Source organism: Peromyscus californicus, unplaced genomic scaffold, assembly GCF_007827085.1.
Source record: "Peromyscus californicus insignis strain IS unplaced genomic scaffold, ASM782708v3 Scaffold_17__1_contigs__length_78620276, whole genome shotgun sequence".
In the NCBI taxonomy this organism is placed as follows: Eukaryota; Metazoa; Chordata; class Mammalia; order Rodentia; family Cricetidae; genus Peromyscus; species Peromyscus californicus.
The window spans coordinates 21,825,253-21,846,362 of record NW_026294469.1 but is presented as its reverse complement, the minus strand read 5'-3'; the positions used below and the strand labels follow the sequence as shown (position 1 = coordinate 21,846,362).

Below are 21,110 nucleotides of genomic sequence, written 5' to 3'. Positions count from 1 at the left end.
CTAAAGTAATTTTGCCTATTGAAAACTGAACAATGACCTGTTTTATTGAGATAAACAATACAGTGACTGCTACATTAGGAGATGCCAAATGCTGCAGTTCTGTGGGCATTCACTGCAGTATAAGGACCTAGCAGCAACTCCACAAAAACATCTCAATACTACAAAAACTGAAGCATTTTTAAAATGTTCTGAACAGTTCACAAACCTCAGCTTTATAAAGTTATAATTTTACTCTATCTTTAAAGTGTTCATTAAGTCAGGCAGTGGTGGTGCATGCTTGTCTTTAGCCCTCTAAAGACAGGTGGATCTCGGAGTTCGAGGCCAGTCTGATATAGTTCCAGGAGAGCCAGAGCTACACAGAGAAACTCTGTCTCAAAAAACCAAAATAAATAAATAAGTAAATAAAAATAAATAAACAAAATAAAATGTTCATTTAAAAAAATCTGAATGTTAGTTAACCTAAGATTACAAGCCAAATGTGTCATGGATGATCAATATAAGAAAACTAAACAGTTCCAGTATTTTTTTACATACTAACATGAAAAGGCATATATAATTAATGAGCAGTTTCTAATAATTTTTTTTCACTTAAGAAGATAGAGGATTAAAAAAAAATGTGTGTATACACACATACACACGCACGCACGCACCTACACACACATCCCACCCTAGGTGCCTGCCAAATCACACTGGTCCTGACCAGTACCTCTTTACATATAGTGAAAAACAGTATCCAGTTCCGGCTTACTTGGTCCATGCTCTCTGGAATGAACTCTCCTTCACTGTTGATGCTAGTGAATGACCCATTCCGGGCAATCTCGTGTAGTTCATCTGGAATGTATCCTGGGGGAGGGGAACTTCTATCTCTATTAGTGGGACCTCAAAAAGAAAAATTATAAGTTTTATTACTGTTAGCAAGCAAACTATTTTTTATTTCAATTAAATAGGTTATATTTATAACCACATAAAAATAACTCTAGCAAAATGAAATTTAGTGTTTACAAAAACTTAATCAGAATATTTAGGTTCAGAGATTTTTACAGCCTAAATTCACACTCTACAACCTCTAGAATATGCTAATTTATACCCAAGTTTTTCTGGCTGTTGACAACTATATCATGGGCCGATAACACACAAGAGAATCTTACAATAATACCACTGCTTTTGAATTTCCCAAGATAATTTGTATCCGCTAGTCTTAGTAAAAGAATAAGGGCTCTGGAATCAGGCATGGTCTAAATTCCAGTGCAGGTTACCATCTTAGTGTCTTTGGAAACTGGTCCGTTTTCACACCAATGAACAATGTACTCCATCACTTCTTGGTAAGAATGCTGTTGATGGTAAATTCATTTCCCACAAACACGTTATGCACATTCGGTGCCATGACAGTCTTTCTATTCACTCTCTTTAATCTTTAGAAACCTGAAGTGAGATTGCTTCTTAGTCATTTGGCTCCTATTTTGTATTTAGTATCCTGGATCTTATTTTTTATTACTTAAAACTATGCTTTTGTGGCAAGCTATATTCCTTGCATTTAAATCTCTCCAGGTGTGCTGCCAAATACCTTTAATCCGAGCACCCAAGAGGCAGAGACAGGCAGATCTCTTAAATTCAAAGCCAGCCTTATCTACATAGAGAATTCCAGATGAGCCAGCTTATACAATTAAGACCCTGCCCCACCCCAAAAAAACCCTTGTACTTTAAGAAAAAATGGAGGAGAGCCTGGCATTCATTTAGATAGTTCACTTAATTACTCACAACTCTTATGAAACAATAATCTGCCTTATTTTTACCTGGTTCACAGGAAACAATTCTTTATTAACAGAGTTTTCTTCTCTCCTTGCCGTTTTTTTTTTAAAGTGAACAGATATGTAAGTGGTGTAATCATTTAAATTCTATTTAAGTTTAAAGGAAAAAAGCATGTGTAAAGGGGTCCTTTGTTAAATAGGAGGAGGAGCAAGAGAACAGCTATTAGCTGTGCAGAGACCTCACCTGCTGTCTGACAAGGAGCGTGGGCTGAGTTTTGAGTCAGGGTTCATGTAGACTTTAACAGTTATGGCCACAGTCATCACAGCATCCTGACATTTTAATTCTATCTGGATACTCTTTTTTTTTTTTTTTTTTAATAAAAGAGCAATATACTCAACTACTAAGAGGAGACTGAGAAGGAAGGCAGCTATAAAAGTTCTTCTTCCGATTACTTGACAACTCTTAATTCTTAACATGCATTGTGATGGGCATGTTAACACACTCAGAAATTCTGCACAATTTTCAGTTTTTTTCTTATCCTGGCACCAAAGTCAAACAATAAAAACATTTACCAGTAGGTTAATATTGAGGAATTCAAAAATGGCAATTTAACTAGTGCATTTAAGCTTTTTCGTCTAACAACTGAAATGAAGTGCCTGTTTTCACTTTATTTCTACAAAGAAAGAAATGTACAGTTAGTAGCAACTGTGCCTCCAGTTTGAGAAGTGAAGCGTACTTTACAGGTGCTCTCTTTGTGGCTTTAGTCCCATTGTCCAAAGGCAAGGGCAAAGTTACTGGTTCACGGTCAGAGTGCCAGAATCTGAAGTCAGCTCAGGTAGTCTGTCACTGTTTTGTTTCGGTTTTTAGTACTATGACGTACATCTGAGTGAGCACAAGCCGTGTCTATTATGTCTCATCCCTGTGGGTTATATCTCTAGCTCTCTGAAATAGACTCATGAGAGACAAGACATTTTAAATAGAAAGATCATAAAACAGCCTGTCCCACAAAACAAAAGAACATCAACACGGGCTCTAGTCACTCACACGCTAATTTCATCTTCTCATCCGCTGTTACCACCCTTCTTCTAGGCGAGTCACTTCGAGATCTTCACCCAAACGTCTCACTCTGTCCTGCTCTCTTGCTTTCTCTTTTATTCCCCTGTCTCCCCTCTTCTACTTTCCCTTTCAAATCTATGCCTCAATCAAGAGCTCACGCTACCTGGAAAGACTACATCTCTGCCCTATCTGTTAAGAACATTTACATCAGCTGTTCTTTAAGCAACAAGACACTTTTATCTTGTCAATTTTTTTTTTTTGTATTTTTAATGATGCTTTAAGAATTTATTCTGTTACCTTTATTTATGTGTATGTGTGAGTCTACATGTATGCACGCACATGTGAGTGCCAGAAGAGGCCAGAAGATGGTGTTGGATCCCCTAGACCAAGAGTCACAAGTGGTTGTGAGCCATCTGACACTGGTGCTGGGAATCCAACTCTGGTCCTTTGCAAGAACAATAAACACTCTTAACCACTGAGTCAGCTCTTCAGCAACTTGTCAATGTTTTTTATGGCAACAAGCATGGAGGGTTCAGAACACCTCTGCCTACCCAGGCTCAATAAGGCCACCTCAAAATATAGCACATGGGATCTTTATTTCTTTATATCATAAGCTTAGGTATAAGGAATTCATTCTTTGTGATAAATAAAACTGGATACTAAGGAAGCAAAAACAACACAATCTAGTTGTTCTTAGCCCTTTTTATACTGTTGCATATTCTGGCAATATCTAAAACCCTAGAGAACTTAGAAACAAGAGTCCAGTCTACTCATTTCAATGTCTTAGTTACTTCCTCTATTTACTTGTATCATTAAAACCTCTTCAAGATTTTATTTGAATTCTTGAATATTAAAATCTCTGTATAAACAAGAACTTTAAATTGGATATTGCTAGTCCTACAATATGTGAAAATTAATTTCTCAGGAACAACAGTTAAGACAAAGTAGTTAAAGTACATAATTGCAGAAAGCATAGAGACAGGGTGCTATTTATCAGGGATATAGATCACATTATCTTACATTAAAAGATGAGAAGGATTTGAGAAATCACTCATTTCCTTATTCAGACCCTGGTTTTCTCACCTACTACAGACAGCCGCTTCTTCCTCTCTGCACCAAGTTGTGTATTACTCAAATCTTCTGATGACGGTGACGGCTCTAAATTAGCAGTCTAGAAGAGAAAGGGGCAGTAAATGCTATCTTCCCATTGATGCTTTCCATGGAACCCTCCTCTTACCAAAACACAGCCTAGCTGTTCTCCATTCTTGGTGGGTCTTTTCAAATCTACTCTTACAATTTTAATTTACCAGGAGAGTGGCCACAAGCCTACCACCCCAGCTAGCTGGAAGGTGAGAGCAAGAAGATCACTTGCAACCAGGAACAGAAAGGAAGAAAGCAAGAAAGGAAGAGAAGGAGGGAGGGAGGGAGGGAGGGAGGGAGGGAGGGAGGATGAAAGGAAAGTGGGTGGTTGAAGGGGGAGAAGATGAACAAGATAAAATATTTCAGGGCCAGTAAGATGGCTTAGCAGGAAAGCATACTTGCTGTCAACCCTGATGACCCAAGTTCAAACCCTGGAACCCAACATGTGGGAAGAAGAGAACTGATCTTCATACATGTGCCTGTGGCATGCACACACCTTACCCCATCCACACAAAATAAATGTAAAAGGCAAAAATAAAAAATGGACATTTCAATTCTAACATAATTTTCCCAAGCTGCCAGTTTCTATTCATTTCACATGTATAATATATTCTTATTTGTAACTCTGACTATGTAGTTTTGAGGAACAAGGATATTAAGCTACAGCAATCAAAGTATATGAATTCACATTCCATAAATTAAAATATATTCAGTGATTACAAGTCTTATAATCTTCAGTGAGAAACACAACCCCAATTCATACCTGTGTATTTCCATTTGTTACAAGTAATATCTTGAGACTCTTCATATGAATACTCCGGTCCAGCAGTTCCACAGCTTTGTCTAAGTCATCTTGAGTAGTTAACGGAATTACCAACTTAAAAAAAAGAGACAGGAATCATGCAGACATCATACCAGGTCAAGCCCTTCCATTACTGGGGAACTGTCCATTTCAAAACACCTTGTACTCTATTACTACAATGGAAGTCTAAGGAGTATACGCATCTCTATCCTCTATTCCAATACCACTAAAGTCTCAGAATGATGGTAAAGAATCAAAATGGGCTCTGTTCCACTTTTCCTCCCACGAGGTATGAACCCTTGACACACTTCTCTCTCTCTCTCTCTCTCTCTCTCTCTCTCTCTCTCTCTCTCTCCCTCCCTCTCTCTCTCTCTCTCTCTCTCTCTCTCTCTCTCTCTCTCTCTCTCTCTCTCTCTCTCCTATCTTTCTCTTCATCTCTCTATTATAATACACTCTCCATGTGGAAAAAAAAGTCAAAATGGTTCCCTTATTGATCATTACCTTCTAGTAAATATATCTAAAAATTAATTTTCTGTGATATTTTATAACATTGCTAAATTTAAGATATAGTAAGTATATTTATGCTAAGAACACTGAAGGGTACATACACAAATTATTTAAAATAAGGTACTACTTTTCATCTGCACAAATAAAATTCTTAGTTCTTTTTTCTAGTAGCAACCACAGGTTTACACTCTGCCTGGTGTGTTTACAATGTAACAAACCTTGAGTATCAGTGACAGCTGCCAGGGGAAGGTATCATCAGCCACGTATCTGCAATCTACAGTTCACCTGTATTCACCTCTGGTCCTGGTAACTGACCACTACACTCTAGAACAAGTAAGCTAAACAAGTAATCATCTCAGGGACTCCTCAGTGTGAAATCTACCTTCATTAGTACTCTCTCATAGCTAAGACGTTAGGAAGGACAAAAGCACCCAAGAGGCCTATGAAAAAAGTATGATTCACATAATTAACAAAATCAAAATCTCTTATTGTTTTACATAGAAACTTTCTCGCAGCTTAAGAGGATTGTCAATGATATAAAAGTATGTATCCTTTCATTGGAAGAGGAACAGAGTGAAAACAAATGGACATATGCCGCCACACTTAGTAACCATCTTCAAAAAGCAAAGCATGTGAAACATATTTAAATGTAAAGTCTACTCAGCTGAGAGTCCTCTGCAGTATAAACCCCTGAAGATAGGGTCTCTTCCAGCAGAATAGCCAAGAGCAGGCAGCCCCTTGGCAAATGCTGTTCAGTACATATCACAGGGTGAGCACTAGAGGTGCACCCAAACGCAGGAACTATCATGGTATGTAATCACATTCTGTAGAGCGTTTTATGAAAAGTGTCTTTTTTTTTTTTTAAGATTGACAGAAGTTTAAGGCCATCCTAAGATATATAGTGAGTGCCAAATCAACCAAGGTTACATGACAAGATTCTGTCCCCCAAAAAGTTAATTAATAGAAAAAGAAAAAAGGAAAGCTGCCAAGTGTAAATATAAACCAGGACTACTTTGAACTGTCTTATACTCTGCTTACATTTGTCTATTTTGTATTTAAATTTTTATTCCCAATTTCTATTGGCAGCTAATTTTGTGTTAGGACACATCATCTTAGTCTCATTTCCTACTGCTGATAAAATACCCTGGGAGTGAGAGGGAAGGGAAGAAGGAATGGGCAAAGGGGTGGGAAGGTAGGGTGTCTGTTTCCCTGAGAATCATGTTAGGAGATAATGGTTCAAGGTCAAGTTATTCATATGGAAAAGAATCTAGGTAAGAGATTGGGGAAATGGGGCTGGCCAAATGAAAAGTGCATTCTCCAGAGCGCTGCTCCTTTAGGATAGTCAATCATCTACCCCTCTATGTGCTTCACCCGTGTCTACATCTAGAAAACCCAAAGAACCCCAGGCTGGCTGCTGAAAATCTGGCCAGTATGATACAGTACCCAGAAAAGACTGGGTAAGACTTTTCATATGCTTATGAATAATTAAAACCCCAAATTAACTGAAAAGTAAAATGTCAAGATATTGCTATAGTACAATATTGATTACTCTGTTCAGAGATCCTGTTTAAGATACAGGTTTGTACTTAGGAAAACATGTTCTTCTGCCTTCTTGGGACTCCTATGCAGGTCCGCTGTGACTCTGTGTCTGTAAGCTGATGCAGGCAGAAGGGGCTGACACAGGCTGGCTGGTGTTGCTGCAGCCCCTGGAGCTCCCAAAGCAATGAACTGTCTTGTATGCGGCAGAGAAAGTATTCTATGTTGCACATAAGCATTCAGACTGTGCTGTTTGTCTTCCATGTTTAAAAGAGTGTTTTCATCTCTGAGCTATTCTGAAGTATTTTATTTGCATGGGGCTCCATGTGTTTTCTTAGACGAAGTTTTTCTATGACTTCTCTTGTCACCCCATCCCCACTGGGACACCTTCTAGTCACACTGTTCTCAAGCTGATCCATCTTCCACTCTTCCCTTGAAACTGTAGGGTTGCCTTGAAATACGAAATCTCTGCATAAATAGTACCTCAGCTAGTTTTTCCTTAATAGCATCAAGAGGATACTCACTGACTTTTTTGGTTTGGGGTTTTTTGAGACAGGGTCTCTACAGAGACCAGGCTGTCCTGGAACTCACCATGCCTGCCCGCCCCTGCCTCCAACCTGCCTCTGCCTCCCAAGTACTGGGATTAAAGCATGCACCACCACTCCCAGCTTTGACTTTTATTCATTGTCACAAGACTATGCATCTCCTTTAAAAATCTTCAGCTCACTTACTGTCTGCTTCTTCTGCAAATCGGTAATGCCTACCCCATAAAAGGCCGCAACTCATAAATCATTAACATTAGGTCAATAAAAAGTTTTTCCAAAGAGTAAAAAAAATTTTTAAATTTTAAGATCCCACAAACAGTAAGAAAGTCCAGTTACCATCTAATACAATTCTAATCTCAAGATTAAAAGGGGTTTCCCAAAAACATAATGAGCCCTCAAGGCCACATGTACTGACTCCAAACATAAATAAGATGACTCGGTGGTTAAAAGCACTAGCTACTCTTCCACAGGACCAGGTTCAATTTCCAGCATACAAATGGCAGCTCGCAACTGTCTGTAACTCCAGTTCCAGGTATCTGGTGCCCTCACACCGATACACATGCAGACAAAACACCAATGCACATAAAAATAAACAAAAAATGTTTTTCAAATATAAAGAGGAATAAAAAAGCATCCTAAGCAGTATCACAATGATCCTAAGTTTTAATGAAGTTGTCTGACTCCCAGAGCTCTATGGGCCCCAAGAAAGTAAATTGACTGAGTACATAGAGTAAAAGGAAAAAAAATGAAAGAGAAAGCCACAAGGTGATGCCCATTTCCTCCTACTACATATTCTCAATCAATCATTTGCACAGTAGCACGTCCACTTAATATGGTAAAATTTACAAATCTGTCATGTTTCTCCATCTAATGTACCACTCCTTTACTAACTAGCCACCAAATAAAAACACAATCTCTTACGCGAACACATTAATTTTCCAAGATAAAAACTACTAAGAGTGAAATGGCACATGTTTACCTCGTTGTTGGTATAGTGCAGATCCATAGACTGCCCAAAGGCAACTTTAGACTTAGACCTCAGATCTTCTAGTTTAACTGGTCTGGTAACCTGCAGGATTCTACATGAAAATAATTTTGAAATATTTTATTTTGTTTGTCATAAACAATATACTTACAACAGTTCTATTTGTTATATGAAAAAAATTAAAGGGCTGAAGAGATGGCTCAGCAGTTAAGAACACTGGCTGCTCTTCCACAGGTCCTAGGTTCAATCCCCAGCACCCACATGACAGCTCACAACTGTCTTTAACTCCTATTCCAGGGGATCCAACACCCTCACACAGACACACACGCAGACAAAACACCAATGCACATAAAAATAAATTTTTTTAAAAAGCTAGGAGGTGGTGGCACACACCTTAATCCCAGCACTCAGGAGGCAGAGGCAGGCAGATCTCTGAGTTCAAGGCCAGCCTGGTCTACAGAGGAAGTTCTACGACAGTCAGGGCTACACAGAGAAACCCTGTCTCGAAAAAAAAAAAGAAAGAAAGAAAAAGAAAAAAGAAAAAAAAGAAAGTAAAAATTATAACACACTTTTAATAAAATACAAAAATTTTCAATATAAAATTTAGAATAGAACCAGTAAAATTTGTTCTATGCTAATTATAATTTTTAAAAGAAAAGTTTTAAATTTATAATCACATAAATATTAAGACCAGTGTAAAGTATCCACTTAGGAAAATAAATTTAATTAACTATGTGACATATGTGTAACAGAACACAATGAAATTGTTAATAATAATAAGAATCCATCCTGTAGAGATCAAAGTTTAATTTCTGGACCCTTATCAAGTCACCATTTTAGCACACACACTATACAAGCATCTCTAGGACATCTTCAAGGGACTGCAGTGAAACAAACACATGATGACGGTATTTACTTCTTTTGTTCCTACGGCCTGGCCAGCTCAGAGGACGTGCACTAAGTCTAGAGGGTACCATGTTAGAATTACCACTTCTCGGGGAAGAAGGCAGTTCCGTGCTCACTTTATGTAATCTCAGGGTCTCTCACATATGAAGGACAGAGCTAAGGGAATGGAAAAGCTAGCAAATACCCAGCAAATAATCTCAAACAAGGAATACAGTAGATACTAGTTTTACAGTTTGTCAGGCATACTTTTTTTCAGTATCTCTGGTGAATTGTGTTCACATCTTCAAGTTATATGACTTCTGAGCCATTTTATTTTATTTTATTTTATTTTTAAACATTTTTTTTAAAGATTTATTTATTTATTACGTATACAGTGCTCTGTTTGCATGAATCCCTGCAGGCCAGAAGAGGGCACCAGATCTCATTACAGATGGTTGTGAGCCACCATGTGGTTGCTGGGAATTGAACTCAGGACCTCTGGAAGAGCAGCCAGTGCTCTTAACCACTGAGCCATCTCTTCAGCCCTTTGTGAGCCATTTTAAATTCCTGAAGACTGACAGGCCTTCAGAAACATCCTGAGTCACTAATAACAACAACAAACTGTACCTTCTGTAACTCCTATTAGGTCTTTTTATCAGCTACTTTGCCCTGAGGTACAGATACCAAGACATAGAAGGCTAGGCTTACACTCCTGCTACATAAATAGCCTGAAGCCACCATTCCAACTCACTTAGACAACATTATTTACAAAATACATGTCACAGCATCCAAATCTCTTGAGAACAGTCAAAAATTTTACTCGGTAAAAATAAAAGTAAACACTAAAATTTTAAAGTGTGCATTATAAGGTAATCTTATTTACTTTCCGATTTTGCAAAGCAGCACATTCAGTATTTCCAATGGTTAGCAGGCATTTTGACATATTCTATTTCTCCTCAGTCTAGGTGAATGTCACACATTACCAAAGACTATTCCATTCTTAATTTCAAACCCCAAACTTCACTCAAATCTAAAAAGATTCTTTAATAGCTTAATTGGAATATACATTTTATTATATAATTTAATTGATGTGTAATGTTTCCTTACCTTTTTTCTCCTCTATGTTCAAATTTGACTCGGACATCATTCTATAATAAAATGAAGATATCAGTCATAATCGTGCAGAGACCAGATAAATTTGAAGTCATTTCTTCTTTAGCCTACTCATTTAACACGGAGAAGAAAGGGGGTTTTACTTTCAAGGTGTAATTCCAATCACCTGATATCTGCCAAAAAAACTGAGCTGAGAATTACTCTGTTAGATCTGACAACAGGAAAGAGCACCAGTATCTCCTCGTGCTCGAATGACCTGAACCTAAGGACATACAGAATGCTACACTGTAGACCTTCCTCCTCTATATGTTTCAAGGCCTCTGAACATGTTTGTTGGTTTGCTTGTTTTTCCTTATTAAGTTCAGAACTTTCTCCTTTTCTCTTAAAGGAAGAACTTTAGAGTTTCTTTTCTGCATATTCAAATCGTCAGTATTTTTACTCTCAGATTTCGGTAGTCAATTCCCTAAGTTAAACAGCTTCTAGGTAACAAACAGATGGGTAGCATATACAACATGGACCAACACACACAGAGGTATAATTCATGTCCGAAGCAAGTAGAACAGGACGGTGTGAGATTTCATTATGCTACTTCAAATGGCACAGAATTTAACACTTATGATTTGCTTATGTCTACAACATGACATCTGCTGTTTTCTGACCTAAGCTGACCATGAGTAACTGAAACCACGGGAAGGAAAGACAGCTAAGGGGACTCTAATATTTCTACTTTCCCTGCTTGCTATCTCATACTAATCCTGTTTATAGGAATCAAAATCACCACATTTCTAAGTATCCAGAAGAGACTTATTTTATCTTAGATGCTTGAAGAATAGATGAAACAGAAACTTAAGCACTTGTCATATAGCTTTTTAAAAATGTATTCATTTTTTGTCATTATTTCTTCAATATTCTACCTATACATAGCATTTATATTGTATCACATAGTAAAGGTAAATACAAAATTTAAAATGAAAATGTATAAGACAATGTACTAAACACAACGTGTGATTCAAAGTATAAAAGAAGTCCTTACAAGATCAGGCTATGAAAGTAATTCATAGAACAACAAAATACACTTATTAAAATATTAATGATATTGGGACTAGAAAGATGGCTCAGAGGTTCAGAATACATCTAACACAAGTTCAATCCCTAACATCCATGTCAGGCAGCTCACAACCACCTCTAACTCTAGCTCTAGGGGGACCCGGTATTGCTGGTCTCCACAGGCACCTACAATTTCATCCACATACCCACACAGACACACAAATACACATAATTTAATATTAATAAAAATGAAATCTTTAAAGTAATACTGAAATAGATACCTGTTTTTTTGGTGATGAAGGTTTTGCTTTTCTGGTTTCCTGTAGAGATAATGCTGGCCGACTGGCCTTATGAAGGACAGCCAAATCTTGCATGATAGAATTCAAAGCTTGCTGATCATCTAGGTATTTTTAAAAGAACACATACACAAAACTGTGATTTCAACATATATTTATCATAGACATCAAGCAGAATTTATAATGGAATTTAATTTAAAAATGAGTTAGCTGGACTGGAGAGATGGCTCAGCAGTTAAGAGTGCTTGCTGCTCTTTCAGAAAGAAGATCCAAGTTTAGTTCCCAGCACTCACACTGAGCGGCTTACAACCACCTGTGACTCCAATTCCAGGAACCCTGTGCACTCTTCTGGCCTTTATGGGCACCCATACACATATGGAACATACTCACAGATAAAATAAATCTGTTGCTGTTGTTTTTGCTGCTGTTGGAGACAGGGTCTCTCTATGTAGCCCTGGCTGTCCTGGAACTCACTATGTATATAAGGCTGGCTTTGAAATCACAGAGATCCACCTGCCTTTTTTATAAAATAAAATGCTGTGTGACAAGTAAATTAAAAAAAAAAAAAAAAAAGAGCCCACCTCTGGGAACAACTAACATCAAACTGCATAAGACTCAAGCTCAACATAAACTAAGTGTCCACACGAGACATTTATTTTTGTTTTAAATATTATTTTATTGTATTTGTTTTTAATTGTGTATATGTATGTGTTTGTGTGTGGATGAGTGTATATGAGTGCAGAGGCCAGAGATGTCAGGTCCCCTAGAGCTGGAGTTATAGGTGGTTGTGAGCCATCTAATGTAGGTGCTGGGACAAGAACTCAGGTCTCCTGGAAGGGCAGCATGTGCCCTTCCTTCACTGCTGAGCTCTCGCCAAGCCCTACACGAGGCATTTATAAGGGAAGTAAATGTCATTCTAATTCATTTAGTGATTTAACATCCTGAGTTAAAACAGGCCAGCTAGAACAAATTCTTTTCTATGACTCCCAAACAAAACATCAGATGTCAAAAACCTTAATAAAAATGAGGGAAAATAAACCTTGTGTAAATACCACCTTCCGTTAGCGTTTCTATTGAAAATGCAGACTTCACTTTTGAGATGTGCTCCTGTTGCTGATGCTTGGAGGAAGAAACAGAAAGGCCCCTCTGTGGACACTGCACTGCCTACTAATACTCCAAAAGAAAGTTCTCCTCCCAAAGACTACAAATATAAAAGTATTTATCAGGCTGGAGAGACGGCTCAGTGGTTCAGAGGACCCAGGCTCAATACCCAACATCCACATGGCAGCTCACAACTGTCTGTGACTCCAGTTCCAGGGCTTCTGACACCCTCACCCTCTACAGACATATATGTAGACCAAAAAAAAAAAAAAAAAAAATCAATGCACATAAAATAAATAAATAAATCATTAAAATAAGTAAATAGAAGTATTTTTTTTTTTTTTTTTTTTTTTTTTTTTTTTTTTTTTTGGTTTTTCGAGACAGGGTTTCTCTGTGTAGCTTTGCGCCTTTCCTGGTACTCGCTTTGGAGACCAGGCTGGCCTCGAACTCATAGAGATCCGCCTGCCTCTGCCTCCCGAGTGCTGGGATTAAAGGCGTGCGCCACCACCGCCCGGCCAGAAGTATTTTTTATCAAAGACTAATAGCAATGTAAATAACAATGTAGAGCTGGAGAGATGGATCAGCAGTTAAGAGCACTGGCAAATGGTCATTCCAAAACTATAACAACATAAAAAGTACTTCAACTCAAAACTGCTTTGCCTCGCTTTGGTTTTGGTGGCACCTGTGACTGAACACAGGACCTCACATATGCTAACTATTCAAGCATTCTACTTCTCCCTAAGCCTTAAAATCCATTAAGTAAAATATTAGCTAAATCTCCTATATCACATATATAAATATATTGTATCACAAAGTCTAAATAAAGTTTATTATAAGATATTTCTCCCTCATCCATTTCTTTAGTTATAAATATTTTTTAAATGCTTTTAGCTTAAACTTACCCATTATGACGACCAGCTCAATAATTTGGGAAAAAGGAAAATGGTTCTCTCATCAACATTCTTTATTGCCTTAAAAGGAAAGAAGACAAACACATTAATTAATAAAAACCAGAAGAGGCAATCACAAAAAGGAAAATAATGGTACAACTGACACTAATGAAAGATATGTGTGTACACACTAGAAATAATTTGAGTTTTTTTCAGAATACCTAACGTTAGGACCTGATTTTGTAGGTACCCTTCCCTAACACACTAAACTTCCAGGATCTAAGAAAAGTAGGTGATCAGCAGCAAACATATTGTTTGTATAAACGGCTTTGACACAACGAGCCCTTATCACAACCCTCCTCAAATCTCAGCTCCCAGGTGCCATTTTGTGATCAGGACTTTCTAACAGCATGCATTCTTCCTATGAAAACAGCAACCTCTATGTTTAGGTTATGATCCACCTATTTAGACACTTAGTAAAAACACTGAAAATGTACTTAGTACTTTAATCAACTGACCTTTCCTGAAACCATACTGTTCTGAGTTACATCTTTAAGTGTACTACTGTGCCAGAACCTTACCAATATATATGAAATTTAGAAAGATAGGTACCAAAACACCAGCACAATACTTGTATATTTTTAGCATCATACAGAACCAAAGTTCCAGGAACTAAATACCCCAGAGCTTCTGTGTTCTATTCCTTCAGTCATTTCAAACACTGAAGGGCTGCTCTTCGTTACCACTCTATGTTTACATCTCCCACACGCACACACATACACACCAGGTTTGTTCAGTCACTGATAATTTTTTTTAACAAGTCTTATGATGATTATTTAATGACTTTCTATGTCTTCTTCTGTGCTGTTATGGGAAACCTCCATTCTGAAAATCTACTTTGTTACAGAAGCACATATCTTCAATAATGTCTCCAAACAAACAAACAAACAAACAAAAAGCCTATATAGTTCTGGGCATAGCAGTACATGCCTTTAATCCCGGCACTTAAGAGGCAGAGGTAGGCAGATCTTTATAAGGTGGAGGCCAGCCTTGTCTACAAAAAGAGTTCCATACTATCAGAAGCTGTTTTCCAACTTCTTAGTTGTTTGAATTATGATTTTCCCCTTCTTTCCCCAACCTCTCTTGAAAGAAAGGAGGGAAGGAGAGAGAGAGGGAAGGAGGGAGGGAGGGACGAACGGATGGATGGATGGAGGGACGGATGGACGGACGGACGGACGGACGGACAGACGGATGGGGTTCTGCAAATGAACTGAGGCAAATATCTAATAGCTATGTAACTTAGTAATAGGGCACTTGATAATTTGTTTTCTTATATAATAAGTAAAATAGCAATGTGTATTTTTCAACCATATTATTTATATTGCCTGGGAACGTATGATTATCGTTTTGTGGGAGAAATAATTTCTCAGTATTCACCAGCTTGTAAAACTAAGTTTAAGAGCTTACACATATAAACAAACAATGAAATGTTGTTTCATATTAGTAAAAGGAAACAAAATGTCCATTAGCACTTCATCATCACTCTCCACATTGCACCGTCATGTGCTTCAGAATCTCATCTCCGGCACGGCTGTGACATGGGCATGCCATTTCGAGTTTCACTTCACACTACCGTTCTTTTCATCCTATCAGACTTGGAGAAGCATCCTTTCCTGTAACAGCCACTACCGACAAGCAAACTGACAATCCCCAGATATACCTCTGGTGTCTAGATGGAACTCAGCTTTCCATTACCTAAGTATTACCATTGTCAGCCACCTGCCGAGGTGGCCAAAAAGTCCAGGACGGCTTCTCTGAGTCTCCAGATTAATTATGTGAAAAGGCTGACTTATTTAACATCTAATTTATTACACAATTATAATCTCTGATATAGCAATATGCTGAGAAGATGAGGCTCTTGGTCATTAATTTTATCTATTTACAGGATTTCCTCACAAGATTGTCAGATTATCAAAATGGAAAACCTCATAATCACAGGACATTGAAGCAAGTACGCAGAAGCATTTGGGGGCAATTTTGCACAAAAACAAATAAATGCTGTTTTAATTCTACCTAACAATCTTAAAATTCTTAAAGAGAAGCAATATAAACAGGCCCAGAAGTGACACACTGGAGAAATAGTATACAATGTCATGAATTCTTCTGCTAGCTTATATTCAAGGAGATGAATGAGAGGCGTTAAGTGGCTTAGAAGTTTGTTTTATGTTTTGGGTTTTGTTTTGTATTGATATGCTTTGTTTTGTCACCCTGGGGATTGAACCTAGGGCCTTGCAAATGCTAAGGAAGAGATCTACCACTGAGCTACATCACTCATGCTACAAAAAAAATCAATAGAAGGTCTACATATGAACACCACACACAAATAAGTAAATGTGATACAAAGGAAAAAAATCATATATAAAGGAACAGCAGCAAGGATGAACAGTAGAATTATCTTTAAACCACCTAAAAAACTACCAACCCCAACCACCCTTCCCAAAGACAACAAGGGAAAGAAAAACAGAAGACAAAAACCTGCCAACCTGGAAGTCTAGGCTGTACAGAAAGGGTGTAGGTACAAGCGCACACATACTAAGATAACAGTGCATGGGTACAGGCCGGAGGACAGCTTGCAGGAGCTGGTTCCTCTTTGCACCTTGTGCAATCCTAGAACCTGGAAACAACCTTTTCAAAAATAAGAGAGAATAACTTAAAAGTAAGAGAAAAATAAAGACGTCCAGACATTAAAAATAAAACAAAACAACCTAAAGGAACTCACAACTAATGAGTTTGTTCCAATGAAGAACAAAATAGTCAAGAGGTTCATTTGAGCAGAAGGAAAGCTGAAGCAATGGCTCAGCAGTTAAGACCACTTATCCTTGCGGAACACTCTGGTTCTACTGTATGTAGTTTTAATGAGAATGACCCTCAGAGGCTTGTGTGAATGCTTAGTCCTTAACTGATACAAATCTGGGGGAAGGATTAGGTGTGGCCTTACTGGAGGAGGTTGTCACTGGGAGTGAGGTTCAAAAGCCCAAGTCATTCCTAGTTAGTTCTCTCACTGGCCTGCTCTCTCTCCTCTCCCCCCACCTCTCTCTGTATGTCTCCTGTGGATCAGATGTAAGCTCTCAACTACTGCTCCAGCACCATGCCTGCCTGCTGCCATGGCTCTCCACCATGATGGTTATGGACTTGCCCTACGAAACTATAAACAAGCCCCCAATTAAATGCTTTTTTTTTTTAAGTTTGCTTGGTCAAACAAAAACTTCAGCAGTAAGCATGTGTGTGTGTGTGTGTGTGTGTGTGTGTGCGCGCGTGCGCGCGCTGCGCGCGCGCGCGCACACATATAATAAAAGGGAAGATAGACTCTTAGGCATTGAAGAAAAGATACAAGAAATGGATAACTTGGTGAAAGAAAATTTTAAATATAAAAAAAATCCAGGCAAAATGTCCAGGAAATCTGGAAACCCATGAAAAGACAAAAATTTAAGAATAATAGCAATAGAGGAAGGAGAAAAGCACAGGTTAAAGATACGGAAATTATTTTCAACAAAATCATAGAAGAAAATTCCCCTGACCAAAAGAAGGTGTTTATCAAGGTACAAGAAGCACACAGAACAGCCGGGCGGTGGTGGCGCACACCTTTAATCCCAGCACTCGGGAGGCAGAGCCAGGCGGATCTCTGTGAGTTCGAGGCCAGTCTGGGCTACCAAGTGAGTTCCAGGAAAAGGCACAAAGCTACACAGAGAAACCCTGTCTCGAAAAACCAAAAAAAAAAAAAAGAAGAAGAAGCACACAGAACACCAAACAGACTGGACCAGAAAAGATATTCCCCATGATACATAATAATCAAAACACTAAATGTACAGAACAAAGAAGAACATTAAAAATTGGAAGGGAAAAAGACCAAATAACATATAAAGGCAAACCTATTCGAATAACACCTGACTTCTCAATGAAGACTCTAAAAGCCAAAAGGGTCTGAGCAGATGCTCTACAAATGCTAAGAGATCACAGATGCAAGCCTAGACTACTGCATCCAGCAAAACTTTCTATCATAATAGATGGAAAAAGAAAAGCATTCCACAATAAAACCAACTTTAAGCAGCTCTATCTATAAATCCAACCCTACAGAAGCTTCTAGAAGGAAAACTTCAACCTGAAGAGGCTAACCACACCCAAGAAAACACAAAGAATAAATAATCTCAGACTAGTTAATTAAAAGAAGGGGAGAAAAGAAACCCACACTACCACAACAACATAATGTGAATCAACACTGCTCATTTATAACTCTCAACGTCAGTGGTCTCAATTCCCCAATAAAAAGACACAGACTAATAGACTGGATTAGAAAACAGGATCCATCATGCTGCTGCATCCAATAAACACACCTTAACATCAAGGATAGACATCACCTCAAAGGATGGAAAAAGATATTCCAAGCAAACGGATCTAAGAAGCAAGCCATTTTACTATCTGACAAATCAAACTTCAAACCAAAACTAATCAGAAGAGACAGGGAAGGTCACTACATACTACTCATCAGAAGAAAATCCAACAAGAAGATGTTGCAGGGTTGTTTGTTTGTTTTTTCCGAGACAGGGTTTCTCTGTGTAGCTTTGGAGCCTGTCCTGGATCTCACTCTGTAGACCAGGCTGTCCTTGAACTCACAGAGATCTGCCTGCCTCTGCCTCCCAAGTGCTGGGATTAAAGGCATGTGCCACCACCACTGCCTGGCTGATATTGCAGTTCTTAAAATCTATGCACCAAACACACAAGAACACCCAAGTTCACAAAAGAAACACTACTACAGCTTAAAACACATATCGACCTTCACACAGTGAAAGCATGTGACTTCAATAACCCACTCTCCCCAATAGACAGGTCATTCCGACAAAAACTAAACAGAAAAATGCTGGAGCTGACATCAAAAGCCAAATGGACCTAATATATTTATAGAACATTTCACCCAAACACAAAAGAATACACCTTCATCTCAGCAGCACACAGAACTTTCTGCAAAATTGAACACATACTTGGACACAAAGCAAGTCTCGACAGATTAGAAGACTAAAGTGACACCAGGCATCCTATCTGACCACCATGTTATAAAGCTGGATATCAACACAACAGAAACAATACAAAGTTTACAAACTCATGGAAACTGAACAACTCACTACTAAATGAAAAATAAGTCAAGACAAAAATTAGGAAAAAAATTTAAAAGCTTCCTAGAATTGAATGAAAATGAAACCACAACATATCCAAACTTATGGGACAAGATGAAGGTGGGGTTTTGTTTGTTTGTTTGTTTGTTTCTGGAACTGAGGACCGAACCCAGGGCCTTAGCAAGCGCTCTACCACTGAGCTAAATCCCCAACCCGAAGGTGGTTTTAAGAGGCAAGTTCATAGCACTGAGTGTCTACTTAAAAAAAAAAAAAAAAAAAAAAAGGAGATCTCATACTACTAACTTAACAGTATACCTGAAAACTCCACAAGAAAAGAAGAAATAACACCCAAAAGGAGTAGAAAGCAAGAAATAATCAAACTCAAGGCTGAAATCAATAAAAATAGAAACAAACAAACAAATAGTACAAAGAATCAATGAAACAAGGATTTGTATCTTTGGGAAAAACAAGAGGAACAACAAACATTTAGCCAAATTAACTCAAAGGCAGAGAGAAAAGATTCAAATTAACAAAATTAAAGGTAAAAGGGGTTATAAAACAATAGACACTGAGGAAATCCAGAGAATCATAAGGACATACTTTAAAAACCCGCATTCAACCTAATTGGAAAATCTAAAAGAAATGAGTACTTTTCTCCATACATGCCACCTACCAAAGTTAAATCAAGATCAGATAAGCAATTTAAACAGAACTATAATCCCTACTAATGAAATAGAAGCAGTAATTAGAAGTCTCCCAAACAAAAAAACCCCAGTGCCAGATGGTTTTAGAGCAGAATTCTACCAGACTTTCAAGGAAGAGTTAACTCCCAATACTCCTCAAATGATTCCACAAAATAGAAACTGAAGGAACACTGCCTAATTCTTTTTACAAGGCCACAGTTATTCTTATACCTAAACCACATAAAGACACAACACAGAAAGAGAATTACAGACCAATTTCCCTTATGACCATAGATGTAAAAATTCTCAGTAAAATACTTGCAAACCAAATCCAAGAACACATCAATAAGATCATCCACCATGATCAAGTAGGCTTCATCCCAGAGATAGTTCAAGACACATAGATCAATAAATATAACCCACCGTATGAACAGACTGAAAAACAAAACCATGATCATCTCATTAGATGCAGAAAAGGCCTTTGACAAAATCCAACACCCCTTCATGATTAAAGTCCTGGACAGATTAGAGATACAACAGACATACCTCAACATAATAATAGTGACTAACTGCAAGCTCACAATCAACATCAACTTAAATGGAGAGAAACTCCAAACATTTTCATTAAAATCAGGAACAAGACAAGGTTGTCCACTCCCTCCATACTTACTAATCACAGTACATGAAGTCTCAGCTAGAGCAGTAAGACAACTGAAGGAGACCAAGGGAATACAAATAGGAGGGGAAGAAGTCAAGGTATCTTTATTTGCAGATGATATGATTGTATACATAAGTTACCCTAAAAATTCTACCAGGAAACTCCTATAGCTGATAAGCACTTTCAGCAAAGTAGCAGGATACAAAAACTAATACCCAAAAATCAGTACCTTCCTATACATTAGTGGTTCTCAACTTTCCTAATGTAGCAATCCTTTAATACAGTTTCTCTAGTTGTGGTGACCCCCAACCATAAAATTATTTTCATTGCTACTTCATAACTATAATTCTGCTATTGTTATGAATGGTAATGTAAATATCTGGTGTGCAAGATGTTCTTAGGCGACCCCTGTGAAAGGGTCTCAACCCACAGGTTGAGAACCACTGCTATACACATCTGTCAAACAGACTGAGAAAGAAATTAGGGAAACAATACTTTTCACAATACCCTCAAAAAAGAAAAATCTTGGAATAACTCTAACCAAGCAAGTAAGAGACTTGTATGACAGAAGCTTTAAGACATAGAAAGAAACTGAAGATATCAAAAGATGGAAAGATTTCCCATGCTCATGGATTGGTAAGATTAACATAGTAAAAACATCCATCCTGCCGGGCGGTGGTGGCGCACGCCTTTAATCCCAGCACTCGGGAGGCAGAGGCAGGCGGATCTCAGCGAGTTCGAGGCCAGCCTGGGCTACAGAGTGAGTTCCAGGAAAGGCGCAAAGCTACACAGAGAAACCCTGTCTCGAAAAACCTAAAAAAAAAAAAAAAAAAAAAAATCCATCCTACCAAAAGCAATCTACAGATTGAATGCAATCCCCATCAAAAGTCCAACACAATTCTTCACAGATCTTCAAAGGACAATTTTCGGTTTCATATGGAAACATAAA

At 38.0% G+C, this 21,110-nt stretch overlaps 1 protein-coding gene across 2 annotated transcripts in view; it reads right to left on the bottom strand.

The window, feature by feature from the left end:
- Map3k2 (mitogen-activated protein kinase kinase kinase 2) overlaps positions 1-21,110 on the bottom strand; it is a 72,324-nt gene that overhangs the window by 26,786 nt on the left and 24,428 nt on the right. The window contains exons 2-8 of one of the 2 annotated variants that reach the window (XM_052741788.1): positions 13,665-13,733; positions 11,647-11,765; positions 10,313-10,353; positions 8,315-8,414; positions 4,709-4,822; positions 3,889-3,976; positions 749-879 (exon numbers count right to left, since the gene is read on the bottom strand). In XM_052741788.1, the coding sequence (XP_052597748.1) occupies positions 749-879; positions 3,889-3,976; positions 4,709-4,822; positions 8,315-8,414; positions 10,313-10,353; positions 11,647-11,765; positions 13,665-13,668 (597 nt within the window). In that variant the 5' untranslated portion in view covers positions 13,669-13,733. Of the gene's footprint in view, positions 1-748; positions 880-3,888; positions 3,977-4,708; positions 4,823-8,314; positions 8,417-10,312; positions 10,354-11,646; positions 11,766-13,664; positions 13,734-21,110 lie in introns of those variants that run through there. The other variant, XM_052741789.1, reaches the window with a different exon arrangement.